General features: G+C 39.0%; 1 protein-coding gene across 1 annotated transcript; it reads left to right on the top strand.

Moving 5' to 3' along the window:
• The first annotated feature begins 170 nt into the window (after nt 1-170).
• BTF3 (basic transcription factor 3) lies at nt 171-7822 on the top strand. Its single transcript, XM_082835907.1, has 6 exons — nt 171-393; nt 722-790; nt 4687-4800; nt 5219-5420; nt 6558-6614; nt 7521-7822. The coding sequence occupies exons 1-6, from the start codon at nt 262-264 to the stop codon at nt 7565-7567; spliced, it is 621 nt and encodes a 206-aa protein (XP_082692033.1). The 5' UTR covers nt 171-261; the 3' UTR covers nt 7568-7822.
• Nucleotides 7823-21678: the final 13856 nt, after the last annotated feature.

The following is a 21678-nucleotide window of genomic DNA, read 5'->3' as shown; positions in this document are numbered from 1 at the left end:
ACTTTTAGAGGAAGTGGCGTTGCGTCACTTCCGGCCTCCCTCTAGCTGCCATCTTGCGTCCCCGCGTGTGTGAGCCTTATCTCAGCTGGTCTGCCCGAGACCCCCCTGAGCGCCAACCCTAGTCCCCCGCGCGGCCCCATTTCCGCTCCAACAAGGTACAAAAAGGCTTTGGACGCCGGCGTGGGAGGAGGACGGGAACGGGGGCGGGAAGTGCCCGGAAGGAGCGAGACAGGGAGGGACAGGGCTGAGGAGAGGAAGGCGATGCGACGGACAGGCGCACCCACTCAGGCTGACTCTCGGGGTCGAGGTCGGGCCAGGGGCGGCTGCCCTGGGGGCGAGGCGACGCCGTCTCTTCCTCCACCTCGCGGCGGAACCCGAGGACAGGAGCCTCAGGTACCGCGAGGCTTGCGGAAAGTGGCCGGGCCGGGCAGGCCCTGGCTAGGCCGAGGCAAGGCCAGGCCGGGGCCGGGAGGTGGGAGGCGCTGACCAGCTGTGGGTTAGAGCCCTTTTTCTGGGCCTTTAAAGAGCGGGGGAGGGGTAGGAAAGCGGGTGCTCTTTGGGCTCCCTCAGAACTGAAGTTCGGGAGCTTGGCGGGGTGGATTCGGGATCCAGGCCTCGGCCTGTGTAGGACGTTTATTCCGCTGGTGTCTTGGGAAATAACGAGCGTGGAATGCTAGAGTGAACTAGATCTTTCCTCGCTGAGGGTTTCCTGTTTTTCTAGATGAAAGAAACTATCATGAACCAGGAGAAACTCGCCAAACTGCAGGCACAAGTGCGCATTGGTGGGAAAGTAAGTTTTACTAGCGTTGGGGGTTTTGGGTTTGGGGTTTTGTTTTTTTTTTGAAGTTTTATGGTTTAGGTTTTTTTCTCCTTTATATTTTTAATAGAATTGGCTTGTCACTTTGTCTCTAGAGGGCATTTCACAGAGGTTGCAAATCGTTATGAAGGGAGTGGCAAGGGATTAAATTAGGTGTACAGTGTAGTGTATCAGTGAGACGTGTAGGTTGTAAATTAGAAGAAAAAAATGCAAGCGAAGAGACAAAGAGAGCACTTAAACTGCAAACTGCTTTTATGTAGATGTTTTCAGTGTTACAGTATTTTAAGTAGAACAGAAGTGTTTCCTAATTTAATTAGAAAGAAAATGTCATTTTGGTGAGATCATCACGTGACCCTTAATACCCTTGACTTGTCTTGTCATTGGCTTTATAATCTAAGTTGTATATAGTCAGTGCTTGATTTTTATTTTATTTATTTTTTTAATAACTAAGCTAACTGGATCCAAGTTTCAACTATCTTTTCAACTTTAGTTTATGGTTGTGGATAATTGTGGTACTTAATAGTTGGAAGTTCATGCCTCTTGTAAATTGGAAGTTCATGCCTCCTGTAAATTAAGACCTTTTGTAATCCTTTCTTCGCTAAATACAACCCAGGGTAGTTGTGTATTTTCTAGGATGTTTGAAGATGTCATTCTTATAGGTACATTTTTTTAAATTTACGAGCAATGACTGTGGATTTGGAAATATTACCTAAGCAGATACCATTCCATTTTTGCTTTGTAATTACACTGAAACTGAGGGAATGAGAGTGATTGATGGGTGGGTTTTTAAATGATCGGTTTTTGTTTAATTGATCTTTCCTGGTGGCTGTTGGTCCCCTTCAAGGGGATTCTTTTTTGAACTTGGTAAGTTTTAGGTTCTCTAATTTACTTAAGTCAGATGTGCACTCTAGCAGAGGTCTACCTAGTTGTATTTTATCTTGTGTTAGCACATTCCTAGTATTTAACAAGGTGTGGTAGCGTGTTGAAACAGAGCGTGTCTTTACTTGGTAAAACTTGTAAAGCTTCCATGCTTCAAGTTTATCATCTACTAGTTTTTCTCACTTCAAGCATTTACCTTCAAGTAGAGTCTACTGCAAAATAGCCAAAACTTGCACTTAGACTTAAGTAATAAGATGTATATGTGTTAGTTACTGGATTTTGCCAGAAGTGAAAGTATCCTGATTCCCCCCATGCCCCCAAGCTGGTTTTCAAGTTCTACACCTACCCATTAACAGCAGTAGGTGTTTCTTGTCCTTTTTAGCAATTGTTATAAGCTAGGTGTGGCCTTCAGGTGCCAGGAAAACTCATATTCCTTGTGGGTCAGTGTTTGGGTGCTCTTATATTGGTATTTTTAACTATCATTCCTTTCAGTGCAGGTTTCAGAAGGAGTCATTTGAATAATGTGCTTGTGTGCCTTCTTTTTGTTGTTACGCTGATCATTAGTCTTTAACTTGTGAGTGACATCATTCTAGGGTAAAGGAAAGTCAAGGTTTTCTAGGATTCTTAAGGCTGATGAAGGATTAAACTTTGTTTAGTTAATGTAGGAACTATTTCTGTCATTGTAATACAGAAACATTTTCTTCACGTTTTAAGAAACCTACTTACTGTGGAATGTGAAATTAGATGAGTTAGTGTTGCCTTAGAGAAATCTGAAAGCGTTAGGTACTTTTTAGGTAAATGCTATGAAAGCCCTTTATTTCAGTAAAAATTGAGTGTAAAGTGTATGAAACCTGTAGAATGTGGGCTGGTTTTGTTTTTAGAATCTTATAGTAGTTCTTTGGAATGTGTTTTAGAGAGGATTCTTTGGAAACCCAGTATCTACATCGCTTCAAGATGATCTTTATTAAAGGTTTTTGGGGGTGTTTGGTAACCAGTATTTTTTGTAGCTATTGATATTTTTTTCAGTTAAACTATGATTTGTTTAAGCCTTTACTATTGCTGGATCCTGAGAGTATAAAATTTAAGAAGTTTAAAGTCCTTAGAGGGGGACTTTAATGCTAGTAGGGGAGATAGGCATCTTAAAAAAAAACAAAACGAAACAAAAACCCCTTTTCACAGTGTAATATACATAGTGGAACAGAAGCATTTTCAAAATACAGAGATGGGAATGATTTGGTTTGGGGGTGTTAATGGCAGTTTAGGGAAGGCACAGAAGAGATGATGGCTTTAGCAGGATTTTAAAAGGATGAATAGGAATTGGTGTGGAGGTTGGGGGAAGGTGAAGTCAGTGGGTGATAGCCTTTCCATGAAGAGCCTTATGTGCTGCATGAATGGATTAGTCTGTATGAGAGAGTCCATGAGAGTGTCATTAAAGAGTTTTGAGAAGAGGGAGATTGGAGATTTGGCATATATGTACAAGAGACAAGTTTTCCTGAAGCCTGTATTCTGTTCATTCATTAAGACGTGTGCTTTCAATGAATCAGATACTGTACTCAATACTAGGTCTGTAGCAATAAACAGAATCGAAGCCCTCGAGGACCTTACGTTCTAGTGGGGAAAGACAATAAAATATATTTCTTACAAGTGTTATGAAGAAAAATAAACCTGGATAGATAGAAAATGAATGTGGGAATTACTGTTTTTCATTGGGTAGTTGGGGAGGGCCACTCCAATATGGTGACATAAGAACGGAGATCTGTAGTGAGGTAGGGAGCCATGCAGATGTTAAGGGAAGAAGGGAGCAGTATATGCGAAGGCTCCTGTTCGGCCATTTTTTTTTTTTTTTAAGAAGATGTTGGGGGTAGGAGTTTATTAATTAATTTATTTATTTTTGCTGTGTTGGGTCTTCGTTTCTGTGCAAGGGCTTTCTCTAGTTGCGGCAAGTGGGGGCCACTCTTCATCGCGGTGCGCGGGCCTCTCACTATCGCGGCCTCTCTTGTTGCGGAGCACAGGCTCCAAACATGCAGGCTCAGTAGTTGTGGCTCACGGGCCTAGTTGCTCTGCGGCATGTGGGATCCTCCCAGACCAGGGCTCGAACCCGTGTCCCCTGCATTAGCAGGCAGACTCTCAACTGCTGCGCCACCAGGGAAGCCCCTCTGTTTGGCCTTTTTAAGGAACAGCAAAGAGGTTTATTTGTCTGAAGATGAGTTTACATGTGTGATAGAAGGTGGAGTGTCAAGAGTGGCATAGAGGGGCAGGGCAGATAGTGTAGGGGCCTGCTAGGTAAGATAGATTTTACTTCAGATTTTACTATTGGATGCTGTAGAAGTCTATATATAGACATATTTGTGTCTTATGGTATCTTGTCTGTGAATATTAATGGATGTTGATTTTTCTTTAATATCGAAACAGAAAAGGTTAATGGTTCTGGATATGGAGTTTCTAAATGAGGCTTAATTTAGGTTGGCACATGCTCACATATAGAGCAGATAACGTAAAAAGTAGAACTCTGAAAAGATCATTTCTTTATATCTGACAAAACTAGAAGCTTAGAAGTTATGAAGGATTTTTATTTATTTATTTATTTATTGTGTTATGCGGGCCTCTCACTGCTGTGGCCTCTCCTGTTGCAGAGCACAGGCTCCGGGCGCGCAGGCTCAGCGGCCATGGCTCAGGGGCCTAGCCGCTCCACGGCATGTGAGATCTTCCCGGACTCGGCACGAACCCGTGTCCCCTGCATCGGCAGGCAGACTCTCAACCACTGCGCCACCAGGGAAGCCCTATGAAGGATTTTTAGACAATTCCTTTCATTGTCTTCTTTTGGCTTCCATCGGTGCCTTAATATGCCTACTCACTGCATAAAAGTTTGTGGTTATGGTAATTTTCTTACACAGATTGAGAGGTCAGAAAGGAATTAGAAACTGTCCAATTGAAAATGACTCTTGTGGTATAAACATATGCTGTGTTCTTTCCTTTTCTCCCCACTTTAGGGAACTGCTCGCAGAAAGAAGAAGGTGGTTCATAGAACAGCCACAGCAGACGACAAAAAACTTCAGTTCTCTTTAAAGAAGTTAGGGGTAAACAATATCTCTGGTATTGAAGAGGTAAGTGTCAGATTTTATTTCTTTACAAAAATAAGATTTGATTGAAAACTTTAATGTTTGTGCGTTAAATGATTTTTTTGACTACTGCCAACAGAGAATTTCATCTCTCTCTAAAATATGTTCCTATTCTAGTATCAGGGAGAAATCTATTTTATGCTACTTTAGCATACTTTATGCTATCTACTTTATGCTTATCTACTTTAGCTACTTTATGCTGAAGCTCTCTGATTAAAATTTTGAGGAATGGAAGTGTAAAAGGGATTAGATTACACTTTCCATTTCAGGCAGAATTTTGCTTGTGCATTATGGTGACATACTAGGTTACTTAGCCAGACTTCAGCTTTTGCTTAATACAGTGTTTGGTTTTAAAGGGATTTTGGTGAGTGTTGCTAATTTAACAATTTTTTTTTCTTTTTAGGTGAATATGTTCACAAACCAAGGAACAGTGATCCACTTTAACAACCCTAAAGTTCAGGCATCTCTGGCAGCAAACACTTTCACCATTACAGGCCATGCTGAGACAAAGCAGCTGACAGAAATGCTCCCCAGCATCTTAAACCAGCTTGGCGCAGACAGTCTGACCAGTTTAAGGAGACTGGCTGAAGCTCTGCCCAAACAATGTGAGTTTCCTAGTAGCAGTTTTGCCCAGGGTTACTGAGTTGTCAGTAGATTTCTAAGATTTAGGGTGCACGGTGGATATGAATATTTTTAAATTTGGAAATGCAGACTTTCCTCTAAGAAACATCAATTTTTATACTGATTTTAAGCAGGTGTTTTTAGTGTGTTGTAATATGCTTTGATCATTATACTTGCTTAAGTGAAATGTTTGCTTTCTACTAGCTTTCTGTTTTGGATCAGAGACTAAAAATTGTACCTTTATTAGCTGGAAATGATGAAAATGTTAATTTGCGCCTTTTTTTAAAAAATAACTGACAGTTAATTGAAATATATTTAAATACATTACAAATTATTAAACTTCTTCAGTTGTACAAATTCAGCTGGTATTACCATTAGTCTTTAAGAATTGGCCTCCTGCTATTCTGGTGTTTTTAATTATACTGTAATAAGGATTTTGTTCGGGGCAGAAAATTGTGTGGTTGAATAGGTGTATATCAGGGTATAGCTACTTTATGCTGAAGCTCTCTGATTAAAATTTTGAGGAATGGAAATGTAGAAGTGAGACAGGTTTATTATATGGTCTGCTGTTTAGTCATCCATGTTTTTCTTGAGGTTTGCTCCATCTGCTTTAATCAATTTGTGTGTGTTGCTGTTTTTTGTTAGTTTGTTTGTTTTGTCATGCCGAAAGGCCTAAGAGGTTCTAGAAAGTCTTAGGCTTTCAGAGGTAGGCTTTTGAAGGATTCCACTGAAAATTGTACAGTGCTAGTACCGTGAGGTCTCAGCTGTCAAGTGTAGTTCACTTTCTTGTGTAATAAAAGGAAAGTGGAGGCTTACCAGTCAAAGGTACTTTTAATTTTTTGATTATTTTATTTTCACTTCAGTAAAGGTTTTTTGGTATGTGGGTTTACCTGTACCATGTTGTAGGTGAGAGGGATTGAAAGGAGAATGGGTTTGGAATTTGGTGTGTTGGCTGGTACTAGTATTCTAGCTCATTTGTAGACGTCAGACTATCATGCTATTGCTAGTACTGTAAAAGAAATCCCAAATGTCACCATAAGCATAAGTTGTAACAACACTTGACCATTCACCTGTTGTTCTTTTGGTTAGTGTTCATTGAACATTTACATTTCCTTTCACAGCTGTGGATGGAAAAGCACCACTTGCTACTGGAGAGGATGATGATGATGAAGTTCCAGGTAGGAACTTTCACTTGTGGTTAAACTAGAGAATCTTAGCAAGGGAGAATGAAGAATCTTTGTACTATAGGAAAGATTACCTTAGGCCAGGGGCTGGGGAGGTATGTGAAATAGGGTAAAGTGGGGCAAAGGGAGAATGAGAAAAATAATGCAGTGTTAGTCACCTGGGATTTAGGTTTGTAGGCTTGGTTTTTCTCTGTTTGGGATCCCAAGAAGGTATCTAACCTTAAATATTGTGTAAATAGATACGTGTGTAGTAACCTAAATATAATAGGTACTTGCAGATCACAAATGACCCTCGTTTCCTACTTTGAGATCCATAAATGTATGAGAAGGCATGGAAAAGTTGTAGAAGTATCTTCTATATAATCATTCTGAAATCAGCAGAAAAACTCCTTTGGCAATCATGAGGCATTTTTCTGTTACTGGATAATTTATTTTGTTGTAAAACAGATATTGGGCAGTAGACTCCCTAGACTCAGAAATATTTCCACATGGCATAGACAGGTATCCTCAGGAATCCAGGAAAACTTCAAATTGTGTATCATGGTATTCTTTGATTCTGTCCCCCATATAAGTAATATTACTTAACTGTAATTCTTGGAATGGGGCAGGAATGGGTGGGACATATACATATTCTTTAAGCATTATATTTATGTCATTGGCAAGTTAATAATTTTCCTCTTTCCCTTGTATTAATTATATGCCAAAATATACACTTCAAAATATGCCAAATGAGTAGTGGTCTCATTAGAAATAAAAACAGGTGTCTAAATTTATATCCTAATTTAACTGTAGGATATATTTTGAGAGCATTTCCCTATCTTCTTTTTAAGACCTGATGATTATAGACTTGGCTTTTTTTTCTGAGTTTTTACTTTTTTTTTTTTTTTTTCCTTTTCCTAGATCTTGTGGAGAATTTTGATGAGGCTTCCAAAAATGAAGCAAACTGAATTGAGTCAACTTCTGAAGAAGATAAATCTTGAAGAAGTTACTGGGAGCTGCTATTTTATATTATGACTGCTTTTTAAAATTTTGTTTATGGATCTGATAAAATCTAGATCTCTAATATTTTTAAGCCAAGCCCCTGGACACTGCAGCTCTTTTCAGTTTTTGCTTATATACAATTCATTCTTTGCAGCTAATTAAGCTGAGGAAGCCTGGGAATAAAGTTTGAAACAAAGATTAATAAAGTTCTTTGCTTAGTATACGGTTTTATATTTTATTTCATTGATACTGATTTGTACACAGAAAGCAAAATTGTTTATAGAAAGCTAATCATGGCATGTAATATGACTGGTAATCATGGATGGAATCTGATTAAAGATTTAAAATGACAGTATAAGTATCAAAGGTGCTTTAAAGTTCTTATGTCTGAAAACTTCTTTCTCCAGCAGGCCTCAGAGCTTCCATAGTTTGTGATGGGTGTAATTATGAGACTAGTATATTCCTTCGTGGGTAAGCAAGGAGTTTTTTCCTCTTAATATTGTCTGTATTGTAAACATACACTGAGTGCCGTTTATGTATTATAGCACTTAATTTTCTCTCATTTAATTCTCAATCTATGAAGTAGGGACTAGTAACTCCATTTTGTAGATATAACCGAGGTTACATCAAAAAAGTTAAAGTAGTTACTAATATCTTAACTCCATTCTGTGTAGTGTATTCTCTAAGATACCTGAAAAAATGTAGTGTTGTGTTAGGAATGTCACCTTATCTTCCTTAAGTGATAACACTTTAAATGAATAGGACTACTTTTTTCTTTAAAATTGTTTTTGTTACTTTTTAAGTTAACAGTAATATTGACATGCGTGTATACAGTTGTAAGAATTTTAACACGTAATGTGACTGCCACCAGAGTCAGAATACTGAACAGTTCCATTACCCCAGAAAATTTCCTCAATGTAGGGCTACTTTTAAAAAATTGTATTAGCAATCATAATGCCTTAGTTTCTGCTTGCAATAATAAGAATTCATTTAAGTTTTCATACTAATTGGAGAGTACCTTTTGAAGGTACTATACAGCTATATCTAAAAGTCAACTGTTAACTCAAAAATGAGATGCTGTGCAAAAAATATTTGCACATCTTAACATTGTATTATTTTCTTCGAAGGATGTATATCAGTTCTGTTAAGGTATACTGCTACAGTAAGCAGGACTAAAGTCTCAGTGGTTTACAAAATTAGGAAACAAGTACATGTCTCCAGACTACTGTGGGTTAGGTTGGGCTGTGCTACATACTCACTCCAGGTCCCAGACTGATGGAGCAACCACTATTTGGGACACTCAGTTTCCTGGCAGAGTGAGAAGATGGTGGGTCACCTGCTGGCTCTTAAAGTGATACAAGTATCACTTCTTGTATCTAACTGGCCAAGGCAAGTGGAGTGGCTTACCTGGAGGGCAGGGGGTTTGGAAGGCTTGGAGTAAGCCCTGAGGATTTGCATATCTGATAAGCTCCCAGGTGATGCTAGTGCATTTCCACTGGTGATGCTTCCTTTGAGCAGCACAATTAGAGATGTTCTCAACTCATCCCAACAGATTGCAGTGACAGAGGCTGACTTGAGCATGTGAAGATGGCCGCTGTCTGAATATCCTTATAGTTATTTGCCTTAGATCTGTATAGGAAAGGGACTAAATAGAGAAGTGCAATAGATTTCTAGGCTGCTGGCTAAGGTTAGTCCTGTTTTGCCTGGGCTTAGAGACTTTTCTTTCTCCCAACAACCTCTAAAAATATTTCTTTGGTCCATTATTTAAAGGATCTGGTGGTGTGTGTTGGTGGCAATAGACTGGTAAGAAAGGTTTTTCCTGTAACATTTTCAGTATCAAGATAGGCAGGGTTATGCTACAGTTAGAAATGACTAGAAACTTTAGTTGCTACAGAGATTTGTTCGTCAGGCTTGATGTTTGTGGTTTGCCTGTGGCTGGGCTCCACTTTACTTCAAGGACAGCCTCTAATCAGAACATTTCCAGTCTCAGGACAAGGAAAAGAGATGGCAAACAGTCAGCTGGCTCTTCAGACTTACGTTGGGAAGTGATACACATCATTAAATTTCGGCAGCCAGAGCAAGTCACATACATAGTCAAGTCTGATGGCCATGAGGATTGGGGAAGTATAATCCTCCCCCGGAGCAAGATAGCAGATTTTTTTTAAAACAATAATATAATCTACCATATCCTTATAATTTTTCTTAAATTGCCCACAATTCCTGTGTTTATTAAGCACTGTATAACTCATTTTATATCATCTTACTGATTGTCATAACAATCTCCCCCAAAGAGCCACATTATGTGGATAAGGAAACCCTTAAAACATACCCCTTAAGTGGTAGAGCGAGATTCAAACCCAGGTCTGCTGTTTTGATCTCAGTACCTACTGGAAAGAATTTCAGGTCCTGGCAGGCTGGAGGGGCAGATGATTCTAGTCTGGTTGATCTTTTGGCTGTTGTCCCAATTTGCTGGCTGTTGTCCACTGCTTTTAAGACTAGCCCCCGACTTACTTTCAGCTGGATCTGAACCAGGGTTACCCTAATGAAGAGATGGACATCGATTATGAACTGAGGATTCTAAGGATTAATACTCTTTATTTGTTGAACTAACCCACCTGGAGTACACTTGTGTCATCCCCATTATAACCCTGTGTTGTAAGGGCAGAAAGCTACATTCTAAAATTTGGAAACAAGTTTAAAAAAAAAATGGGTCAGAGGTCACTGACAGGTCTGAATTCTACCAATCATTTTTTTCTCTATTCCATAACACTGGATTTGTGCTTTGGTAGCTCTCCCTACCCCACCCCACCCCTTTAAGATACATATGTTGTTGGGAGAGAAATCTTAAGGGGACTAATAACAGTTTTTAGCCTTTCCAAAACAATAGTTAGAAAAGTCTTCTATTCACATAAATTTTCATGACTCCAATCAGCACAGTCTTGACTGCCATCTTTGCAGCGAGTTCTGGGAATGCAGGCACAGTCGGCAAAGAAAACAGTATCACATCTGTAGCCTGAACACTTCGGGCACTGAAACTAGACAATTTTATTTATTTTTAAAACCATAACTGTTAAAATGTCAAGGTGAACTGGAAAAGATACTATTGGAAAAAAAATAGCCATTTGGATTTTTAAAATAGGGAAGACTGTCCAAGAGGAATATTGCAGATGTTTATTAAAGATTCTACATATTTGGGTGAAAGAATTTGTACTCTGAAAAACCAAGAAGAGTACTGTCTCTCTCCATCAGCCTGAGAATAAACATACTGACACACTACATAAACAAGGAAAGGTCCGTATGAGTTTATACGTTCAATAAGCAAGGAAGAGAATCAGTATTTGGTAATTGGCAGCTAGCAAGAAAGATCTGTTTATACTTCTAGTCTTTTCTTGTCAACACATTGTTAGATAACATGCAACTCGTAGGAGGCATTTCTATTTCTACCTTCCATGAGGACTAGACAAAAGGCAGGATATGATCTATTTAGTGTACTTTATTTCCGATGGGTCATTTACATTGTTGATTGGGGCCATGCGGTATTGGAATCGTATCTACCACCATGGTTTTAGAATAATCCAGTTTACCAGACTGTAAAGTGATCGGGGTGCTGCACAGTGTTAAACCACCATAGAGAACACTGTGAAAGGCAGAGAGGAGAGTGGAGAAGAAAGGGCAAAAGGTTAAATAACAACAACAAAAAGTCTTTGAAAGTCAAAACATTCAACAGACTTTTTTTTGATCTTTACTAAAATTTCCAAAGAAATCAAACAATTTTGGTAACAGACAAAAATTGTTCGTCAAGGTTAATCTTTGTTAATCTTTGCAAATCTGGCTTTATTTGCTTCTTAGCTAGAGAACTCACCTACTTTAAATATGCAAACTATTGGAAGTGATAGAATTGCTTAACTGTGAATGAAAGTATCCTTAGGAAGGTTTCTAAGCATGAGTTAATTTATGTGGCTGAAATGTAAGGGTAGCAACTCCAAGAACCCATTAAAACATTAATTACATATTTTCATCTTTACCTGATTCATCTGAACAATCCCCACAGTCGTTTCTTGTGTCACACACCTTGTCCACGTATGTCCAAGTCTTCTGGTTGGGACACTTGAATATCAAGTTTTGTGAGAGGCTGCTGGGCATTTGGCCTGTATAGACAACGGCATTATTTCTCATAGAAACATTCGTTCATTGATAATGTTTTAATTATAATTCTGAATTTTAGATATTAGTTGCTGGTGACTGCTTTTTAATTTGGATTGTTTGTCCACCTCAGCACAATATGTAGCAGACTCATCTTCACCGTGACTGCAGTCCAGCCTGCCGTTACAGAGCAGGGAGGGTGGCAAGCAAGTAGAGCGGTCCTCACACAAGAAGCCCAGTCGCTGTGAAGCTGTTTTAAACAGTCGATATGACAAATTGGAAGATTTATAAGACAAATACTGGATGTTGACCTATGCACCTGTGACCATGAACATCAAGCTCTAATAATAGAATAACTTGCTTTTAATAATCCACTTTCTTCTTCCCCCTTTTGCTTCTTTCTATTGTTCTTTTTCCCATGATTTCCTCTCCTCCCTTTCTTTCTTTTTCTCCCCTGTGCTCCCAAACTCTCTAGGCCGACTTAGCTTGCATTTCTTGCAATGCCAGTGGCCTTTGGGTAAACAAGTATGTACTGAGAAGGAAGGTGACCAGGAGGGGGCAACAAGCCTGGTATCTGCTTTGAGCTTCTCCACACATTGGTTCTGTGTATCTGTGATTTTCTCTCTGTGCTTTTCTTAGCTAGAAATGAGAGCAAAGATAAATTGCTACACCAACCTCAAGGGGACACTGTGGGCTAAATTGAAACATGTTTAAGTGCAATGAATCTACTAAAAAATGTGTGGGAGTTTACCAGAATAATGTGATGATATTTTTAAAGACATGTAAGTACTGTAAAATTTTGATGGAAGTTAAGAGGTAAATAGCAGATTGGTAACACATATCTCAAATATTTACACGTATTTACACCTGAAATAATGTATCACCAGAAAATTCTGGTTTGGTGTGTGTAGTGGTAAACAGGAAATATTTTAAATACCTGGGTTAGAGTTGGTGAGGGCTTGGGGAAGGTGCGTTTTGTATCTTGAAAGTTTTATAGTTGGAATAAAGGTGCGTTTTGCATCTTAAAGTTTTATAGTTGGAATAAAGTTAGAAGTTTATATAGTTTTACAGGTAACACTACTGTGTGTATCCCTTAATCCATGAGGTTTATATAGTTTTATAGGTAACACTACTGTGTGTATGTATCCCTTAATCCATGAGGTGCTTGGACTGTGATTGTGGCTGGTTTCACTCAAATTGCTAACAGTATTTATTACCCCACTCAACCTCATTTAACACTGAACGATATGCTCTCCTGTATTGTCCACCACTGTATCTCTGGTCTCCCTAAATATGGCAGAAACTCCTTGCAGATAGAAACCATATCCTGTGTAAGCTTCAGAGTTGGGTAGACCTGGAATGGAACCCCTGGCTTGTCGATTTTCCAGCTGTATGATCCTGGGCAAGTCACCTAACTTCCCTGAGTGTCTGTTCTTAATGGTTATGACAACCACTGCCTCTCAAGGTTGTTGAAAAGAATGGAGTAAAGATGAAATGTGTTAGGTGTCCAGAGCAATGGTTGGCACATAGCACGTGCCAACCATCAATTATCAGTGGACTCACTCCATATCACCCATATCAGGAGACTCACTCATTTTGGAAATACATGGTGGATAAATATACTCTTGCTGGTTGAGTGAATTATTGACAGAGCCATCACCTAGGGAAGAGACATACTTGCAGGTTTTACAGGTATCCCAAAGGTGATCCCAAGACTGATCACAGCAGCCATCACTCTGAGCACAAGAAAAGCCATGCAGGAAATCCAGAGACACTGCCTCGTGGGAGGCCAGCATTGCTCTATCACAACAAAACACACAGACACAGAGGAGGACAAGTCATCTTGGGGCAGAGGCTCGGGCTGGGGGTATGGTGTAAATTAGCCAGCTGTTGTCCATGTTTATCTCAGTGTGAAAGGCAGGAGACAACATTCAGGACTTTAAATGTGTGCTTTGAGTTGTAATGGTGCTTTTCCTGTCTAGGATCTAATTCAGTTTCTGAGCAACAGGCCTTTTGATGAATGGGTGTTGGTCCGTCGGTTGTAAATGAAGCTTTAAAATGAAGGAACAGGGCCAGTGAGATGGAGTGACTTCTGAGGTTTATGCTGAGATAAGGGGAACTGTCTCACCTCACACTCAGGTCTCCTGGTTCCCTATCCAGGGCTGTGGCTACTATGCCAGTGTTTCCCAAAACCTGGCTTTCAGGCTACCTACCTGAGAATCACGAAAGGAAATTCAGATTCCTGGGCTCCCCCCAGACATACAGAATCTCTAGGGGGTGGGGCGGGGGGAGTCTGAATATTTTTTGAGCACCTCAGGTCACTCTTAGACACACCACAGTTTGGGAACACAGCCCTGTGCCAAAGATGAAATGCAGACTTTGGTCTTGGGTTCCGAGCATTCCAAAGGACATTGCTTGCTGGTTCTGGAGTGAGCAGTCCTGGAAGAACAGGAGAGGCAGCTGCCTGACTGGTTTTATTGGCACACCACAAAGAGAAACACTGCTCAGACTACTCTTGATCTTTCCTTAGAGTTCAGCAGCACTGCCTTTTGCAAACAGTGAGACTCACCCTTGATATTTCTGCAGTGACCCATTGGCCAGAGTTCCTGATATCTCTGAGCCTTCTTCTGGGGCCTGAGTCTGCAGTCAAACCCCTTTGTGTGTAAACAGTACATTGTAATAGAAGAGAGACAGGATGGCATCTTTTCATGGGAACCAGTCCTAGACTCCAAGGCTTTTTTTGTCCCTCTGACAAGTATAAACATTATCTCCAACACCTAATAGTGCTTCAGAGTCAACAGCCCTGTCACGTAGCTGTGAACATTCACATTACTGGTGAAGAAACATAGGCTTAAAGAATCTTAGGGTCACAGCCAGTAAGTGGTAGAAGCAAGTGCTGGGACGCAATCAGACACGCCAAGGCTTTTTGCCACTTCACAGAGCTCCACTGAAGATCCTCCCTCAGCTGGGTCACAAACACCAGGAAGCTCTTGCCCCTGAAACCAAAGTCTTCTGCTCCTGTGGGGTCAGTGTTACTTTGTCCTTCCCACAGCAGCTACAGCCTTTTAAAATGCTCTCACTCTTTGAAAATCCCCCTCTGGGACTCTATCCTCTGCCTATAATTGGGTATATAGAAGAAAGCTTTACGTAAAAAGATTTTTTATGTAGTCAAATTTGTAATAGGAGATGCTAAATGCTAAACAATGCTAAAACACTTTCAATATTGAAACATCCATTTACTGGACTTGACTTCCTTGGTGGTCCAGTGGTTAAGTCTCTGTAAGTCTACTGCAGGGGGCACAGGTTCGATTCCTGGTCTGGGAATCAAGATCCCACATGCAGCGCGGCCAACAAAAACAACAACAAATCTGTTTACTAAAAGTGATCAAATAAGCTACTCACTTTTATATGTGATTGGTTCTCAACTGTGCAAAACAGTCATATAGAAACACTAAGCATTAAAACAAAGGCCAGGAGAGCTACCAGTGGCTGTCTCTGGATTGTGGTTCATTTGTTCATCATTCATTCCTTCAGCAAATATTTATGGAACATCTGTGTTGGGCAGTGTGCTAGGCTCCATAGATACAATGGTGAACAAGACAGATGGATATTGTCTGCCCTCAGTGAGCTGACAGTCTAGAGTACTATGTGATTTTTAGCAGAGAGGGTTTGTGTCAGAAACACAAGGGGGTGCTTTTTAAAAATTCATATATCGTTGGTTGTTTGGCCTCAGGCAACCCAACACTGGAGCCTACCTGGGTTCTTTGGTGGGGCTAATAACAGACTCTGGGAGGGCTCATGCCAAGGAGTACTTCCCAGAACTTCTCCTGCCAGTGTCCTTGTCCCCGTGGTGAGCCACAGCCACCCCCCGCCTCTGCAGGAGACCCTCCAACACTAGCAGTTCTCTGAAATATGTGCTGAATACCATTTTGCAAATGAAGAACTGATATGGAAGAAGCTGTCTAAAATTCTTTTTAGAGCTGAAAGCACTTCAGAGATCTCCTGCCCAAGTGGTTTTCAAACTTCTTGTCATGCAATCCCTTTCCTCAAAAGATACAAACCCAAAAAGACTATAAAAGAGAAGCAAGAAGAACTACAATCCTGCAGCCTGTGGAACAAAAACCACATTCACAGAAAGATAGACAAGATGAAAAGGCAGAGGGCTGTACCAGATGAAGGAACAAGATAAAACCCCAGAAAAACAACTAAATGAAGTGGAGATAGACAACCTTCCAGAAAAAGAATTCAGAATAATGATAGTGAAGATGATCCAGGACCTCGGAAAAAGAATGGAGGCAAAGATCGAGAAGATGCAAGAAATGTTTAACAAAGACGTAGAAGAATTAAAGAACAAACAAACAGAGATGAACAATACAATAACTGAAATGAGAACTACACTAGAAGGAATCAATAGCAGAATAACTGAGGCAGAAGAACAGATAAGTGACCTGGAAGACAGAATCATGGAAATCACTGCTGCGGAACAGAATAAAGAAAAAAAGAATGGAAAAAAATGAAGAGAGCCTAAGAGACCTCTGGGACAACGTTAAACGCAACATTTGCATGATAGGGGTCCCAGAAGAAGAGAGAGAGAAAGGACCAGAGAAAGTATTTGAAGAGATTATAGTTGAAAACTTCCCTAATATGGGAAAAGAAATAGCCACACAAGTCCAGGAAGCGCAGTGAGTCCCAAACAGGATAAACCCAAGGAGAAACACGCCAAGACACATAGTAACCAAATTGGCAAAAATTAAACACAAAGAAAAATTATTGAAAGCAGCAAGGGAAAAATGACAAATAACATACAAGGGAACTCCCAAAAGGTTAACAGCTGATTTCTCAGCAGAAACTCTACAAGCCAAAAGGGAGTGGCATGATATACTTAAAGTGATGAAAGGGAAGAACCTACAACCAAAATTACTCTACCCAGCAAGGATCTCATACAGATTCAATGGAGAAATCAGAAGCTTTACAGACAAGCAAAAGCTAAGAGAATTCAGCACCACCAAACCACCTCTACAACAAATGCCAAAGGAAATTCTCCAAGTAGGAAACACAAGAGAAGAAAAGGACCTACAAAAACAAACCCAAAACAATTAAGAAAATGGTAACAGGAACATACATATTGATAATTACCTTAAACGTGAATGGATTAAATGCTCCAACCAAAAGACACAGGCTTGCTGAATGGATACAAAAACAAGACCCATATATATGCTGTCTACAAGAGACCCACTTCAGACCTAGGGACACATACAGACACATACATATGAAAGTGAGAGGATGGAAAAAGATATTCCATGCAAATGGAAATCAAAAGAAAGCTGGAGTAGCAATATTCATATCAGATAAAACAGACTTTAAAATAAAGAATGTTACAAGAGACAAGGAAGGACACTACATGATGATCAAGGGATCAATCCAAGAAGAAGATATAACAATTATATATGCACCCAACATAGGAGCATCTCAATACATAAGGCAACTGCTAACAGCTATAAAAGAGGAAATCGATGGTAACACAATAATAATGGGGGACTTTAACACCTCACTTACACCAAAGGGCAGATCATCCAAAATGAAAATAAATAAGGAAACAGAAGCTTTAAATGACACAATAGACCAGATAGATTTACTTGATATTTATAGGACATTCCATCCAAAAACAGCAGGTTACACTTTCTTCTCAGGTGCGCACGGAACATTCCCCAGGTCACAAATCAAGCTTCAGTAAATTTCGGAAAATTGAAATCATATCAAGCATCTTTTCTGACCACAACGCTATGAGATTAGAAATGAATTACAGGGAAAGCAACGTAAGAAACACAAACACATGGAAGCTAAACAATACGTTACTCAATAAGCAAGAGATCACTGAAAAAATCAAAGAGGAAATCAAAAAATACCTAGACACAAATGACAATGAAAACACGACGGTCCAAAACCTATGGGATGCAGTAAAACCAGTTCTAAGAGGGAAGTTTATAGCTATACAAGCCTACCTCAAGACACAAGAAAAATCTCAAACAATCTAACCTTACACCTAAACTAGAGAAAGAAGAACAAACAAAATCCGAAGTTAGCAGAAGGAAAGAAATCATAAAGATCAGAGCAGAAATAAATGAAATAGAAACAAAGTAAACAATAGCAAAGATCAATAAAACTAAAAACTGGTTCTTTGAGAGGATAAACAAAATTGATAAACCATCAGCCAGACTCATCAAGAAAAAGACAGAGAGGACTCAAATCAATAAAATTAGAAATGAAAAAGGAGAAGTTACAACAGACACCGCAGAAATACAAAGCATCCTAAGAGACTACTACAAGCAACTCTAAGCCAATCAAATGGACAACCTGGAAGAAATGGACAAATTCTTAGAAAGGTATAACCTTCCAAGACTGAACCAGGAAGAAATAGAAAATATGAACAGACCAATCACAAGTAATGAAATTGAAACTGTGATTAAAAATCTTCCAACAAACAAAACTCCAAGACCAGATGGCTTCACAGGTGAATTCTATCAAACATTTAGAGAAGAGCTAACACCGATCCTTCTCAAAATCTTCCAAAAAATTGCAGAGGAAGGAACACTCCCAAACACATGCTATGAGGCCACCATCACCCTGATATCCAAACCAGACAAAGATACTACAAAAAAAGAAAATTACAGACCAATATCACTGATGAATATAGATTCAAAAGTCCTCGACAAAATATTAGCAAACAGAATCCAACAACACATTAAAAGGATCATACACCATGATCAAATGAGATTTATCGCAGGGATGCAAGGATTCTTCAATATATGCAAATCAAGGAATGTGATACACCATATTAACAAATTAAAGAATAAAAACCATATGATCATCTCAATAGATGCAGAGAACGCTTTTGACAAAATTCAACACCCATTTATGATAAAAACTCTCCAGAAAGTGGGCGTAGAGGGAACTTACCTCAAAAAAATAAAGGCCATATATGACAAACCCACAGCAAACATCATTCTCAATGGTGAAAAACTGAAAACATTTCCTCTAAGATCAGGAACAAGACAAGGATGTCCACTCTCACCACTGTTATTCAACATAGTTTTGGAATCCCTAGCCACGGCAGTCAGAGAAGAAAAAGAAATAAAAGGAATACCAACTGGAAAAGAAGAAGTAAAACTGTCACTGTTTGCAGATGACATGATACTATACATAGAGAATCCTAAAAACGCCACCAGAAAACTACTAGAGCGAATCAATGAATTTGGTAAAGTTGCAGGATACAAAATTAATGCACAGAAATCTTTTGCATTCCTATACACTAATGATGAAAAATCTGAAAGCGAAATTAAGGAAACACTCCCATTTACCATTGCAACAAAAAGAATAAAATACCTAGGAGTAAACCTATCTAGGGAGACAAAAGACCTGTATGCAGAAAACTAGAAGACACAGATGAAAGAAATTAAATGATACCAACAGATGGAGACATATACCATGTTCTTAGATTGGAAGAATCAATATTGTGAAAATGACTATACTACCCAAAGCAATCTACAGATTCAATGCAATCCCTATCAAATTACCAATGGCATTTTTTACGAAACTAGAGCAAAAAATCTTAAAATCTGTATGGAGACACAAAAGACCCCGAATAGCCAAAGCAGTCTTGAGGGAAAAAAACGGAGCTGGAGGAATCAGACTCCCTGACTTCAGACTATACTACAAAGCTACAGTAATCAAGACAATATGGTAGTGGCACAAAAACAGAGACACACATCAATGGAACAGGATAGAAAGCCCAGAGATAAACACACGCACCTATGGTCAACTATGACAAAGGAGGCAAGGATATACAATGGAGAAAAGATAGTCTCTTCAAAAAGTGGTGTTGGGAAAATTGGACAGCTACATATAAAAGAATGAAATTAGAACACTCCCGAACACCATACACAAAAATAAACTCAAAATGGATTCGAGACCTAAATGTAAGACTGGACACTATCAAACTCTTAGAGGAAAACATAGGAAGAACACTCTTTGACATAAATCACAGCAAGATATTTTTTGATCCACCTCCTAGAGTAATGGAAATAAAAACAAAAATAAACGAATGGGACCTAATGAAACTTCAAAGCTTTTGCACAGAAAAGGAAACCATAAACAAGACGAAAAGACAACCCTCAGAATGGGAGAAAATATTTGCAAACGAATCAATGGACAAAGGTTAATCTCCAAAATATATAAAGAGCTCATGCAGCTCAATATTAAAAAAACAAACAACCCAATCCAAAAATGGGCAGAAGACCTAAATAGACATTTCTCCAAAGAAGACATACAGATGGCCAAGAAGCACATGAAAAGCTGCTCAACATCACTAATTATTAGAGAAATGCAAATCAAAACTACAGTGAGGTATCACCTCACACCGGTTAGACTGGGCATCATCAGAAAATCTACAAACAACCAATGCTGGAGAGGGTGTGGAGAAAAGGGAACCCTCTTGCACTGTTGGTGGGAATGTAAATTGATACAGCCACTATGGAGAACAGTACGGAGGTTCCTTAAAAAACTAAAAATAGAATTACCATATGATCCAGCAATCCCACTACTGGGCATATACCTAGAGAAAACCATAATTCAAAAAGACACATGCACCCCAATATTCATTGCAGCACTATTTACTATAGCCTGGTCATGGAAGCAACCTAAATACCCATTGACAGACAAATGGACAAAGAAGATGTGGTACATATATACAATGGAATATTACTCAGCCGTAAAAAGGAACGAAGTTGGGTCGTTTGTTGAGACGTGGATGGATGTAGAGACTGTCATACAGAGTGAAGTAAGTCAGAAAGAGAAAAACAAATATCGTATATTAACGCATGTATGTGGAACCTAGAAAAATGGTACAGATGAACCGGTTTGCAGGGCAGAAATTGAGACACAGATGTAGAGAACAAACGTATGGACACCAAGGGGGGAAAGTGGCGGGGGGGCGGGGGTGGTGTGATGAATTGGGAGATTGGGATTGACATGTATACACTGATGTGTATAAAATGGATGACTAATAAGAACCTGCTGTATAAAAAAAGAAAATTAAAAAATAATCATATATCACAAGCTTCAGTGCTGAAGATGGTGGTTTACTAAGTCTGGGATGGGGTTAGAGCATAATATACTTTTTTAAAAAGCTCCCTTAGTGATTCTGAAACCCAGCCAGGATGATAAATACTCTTCTAGAATAGAGGTCTCCAACCTTTTATCATCGTATATCCCTTCAGGAACAAAACAAATAAATCAAATAAAATTAGCACTTCCCTACAATATATAAATATTTATGTATATAAACAACAAGGTTCTACTGTATAGCACAGAGAACTATATTCAATATCCTATGATAAACTGTAATGGAAAAGAATATATAAAAAAAGAATGTATATATATATATATATATATATATATATATATAACTGAATCACTTTGCTGTATAGCAGAAACTAACATTGTAAGTCAACTATACTTCAATAAAATAATTAAGAAAACAAAGTAATATTCTCAAAAAATTATGTATAAATTCTGTGCCTGCACTAGTCCACTATTATATCATGTATATTGTAAAATATTGTCCAAGACTGAAACTTTAGAAGAATGAAATTAAATATACTATAGGAAAATAAAAGTTCTAATATTTTCTTCCCTGAACCCACTGGAGCCTCTTGTGAGTCCTGTGTGGTTCATTTGGAAATGACTTCCTTAGTCTAAAGAATAATGGGGCTGTGAGTGGCAAACAAAAAAGCTGCTTTTAAGAACTCATTGCTTATTTAGTGCCACACCTCAAGGGTGTTCAAAAGGCTAATGCAAATACTTATCATTAAAATAGAATTAGACATTCAAATAGACCTCAAACATTAAAATGGAATTAGAACAACAGAGCATATCT

The sequence above is a fragment of the Leucopleurus acutus genome (genome assembly GCF_964270905.1).
Source record: "Leucopleurus acutus genome assembly, chromosome: 3".
Taxonomy (NCBI): Eukaryota; Metazoa; Chordata; class Mammalia; order Artiodactyla; family Delphinidae; genus Leucopleurus; species Leucopleurus acutus.
Note: the sequence above shows the minus strand (reverse complement) of the source record. Positions and strands in the feature narration are given on the sequence as shown.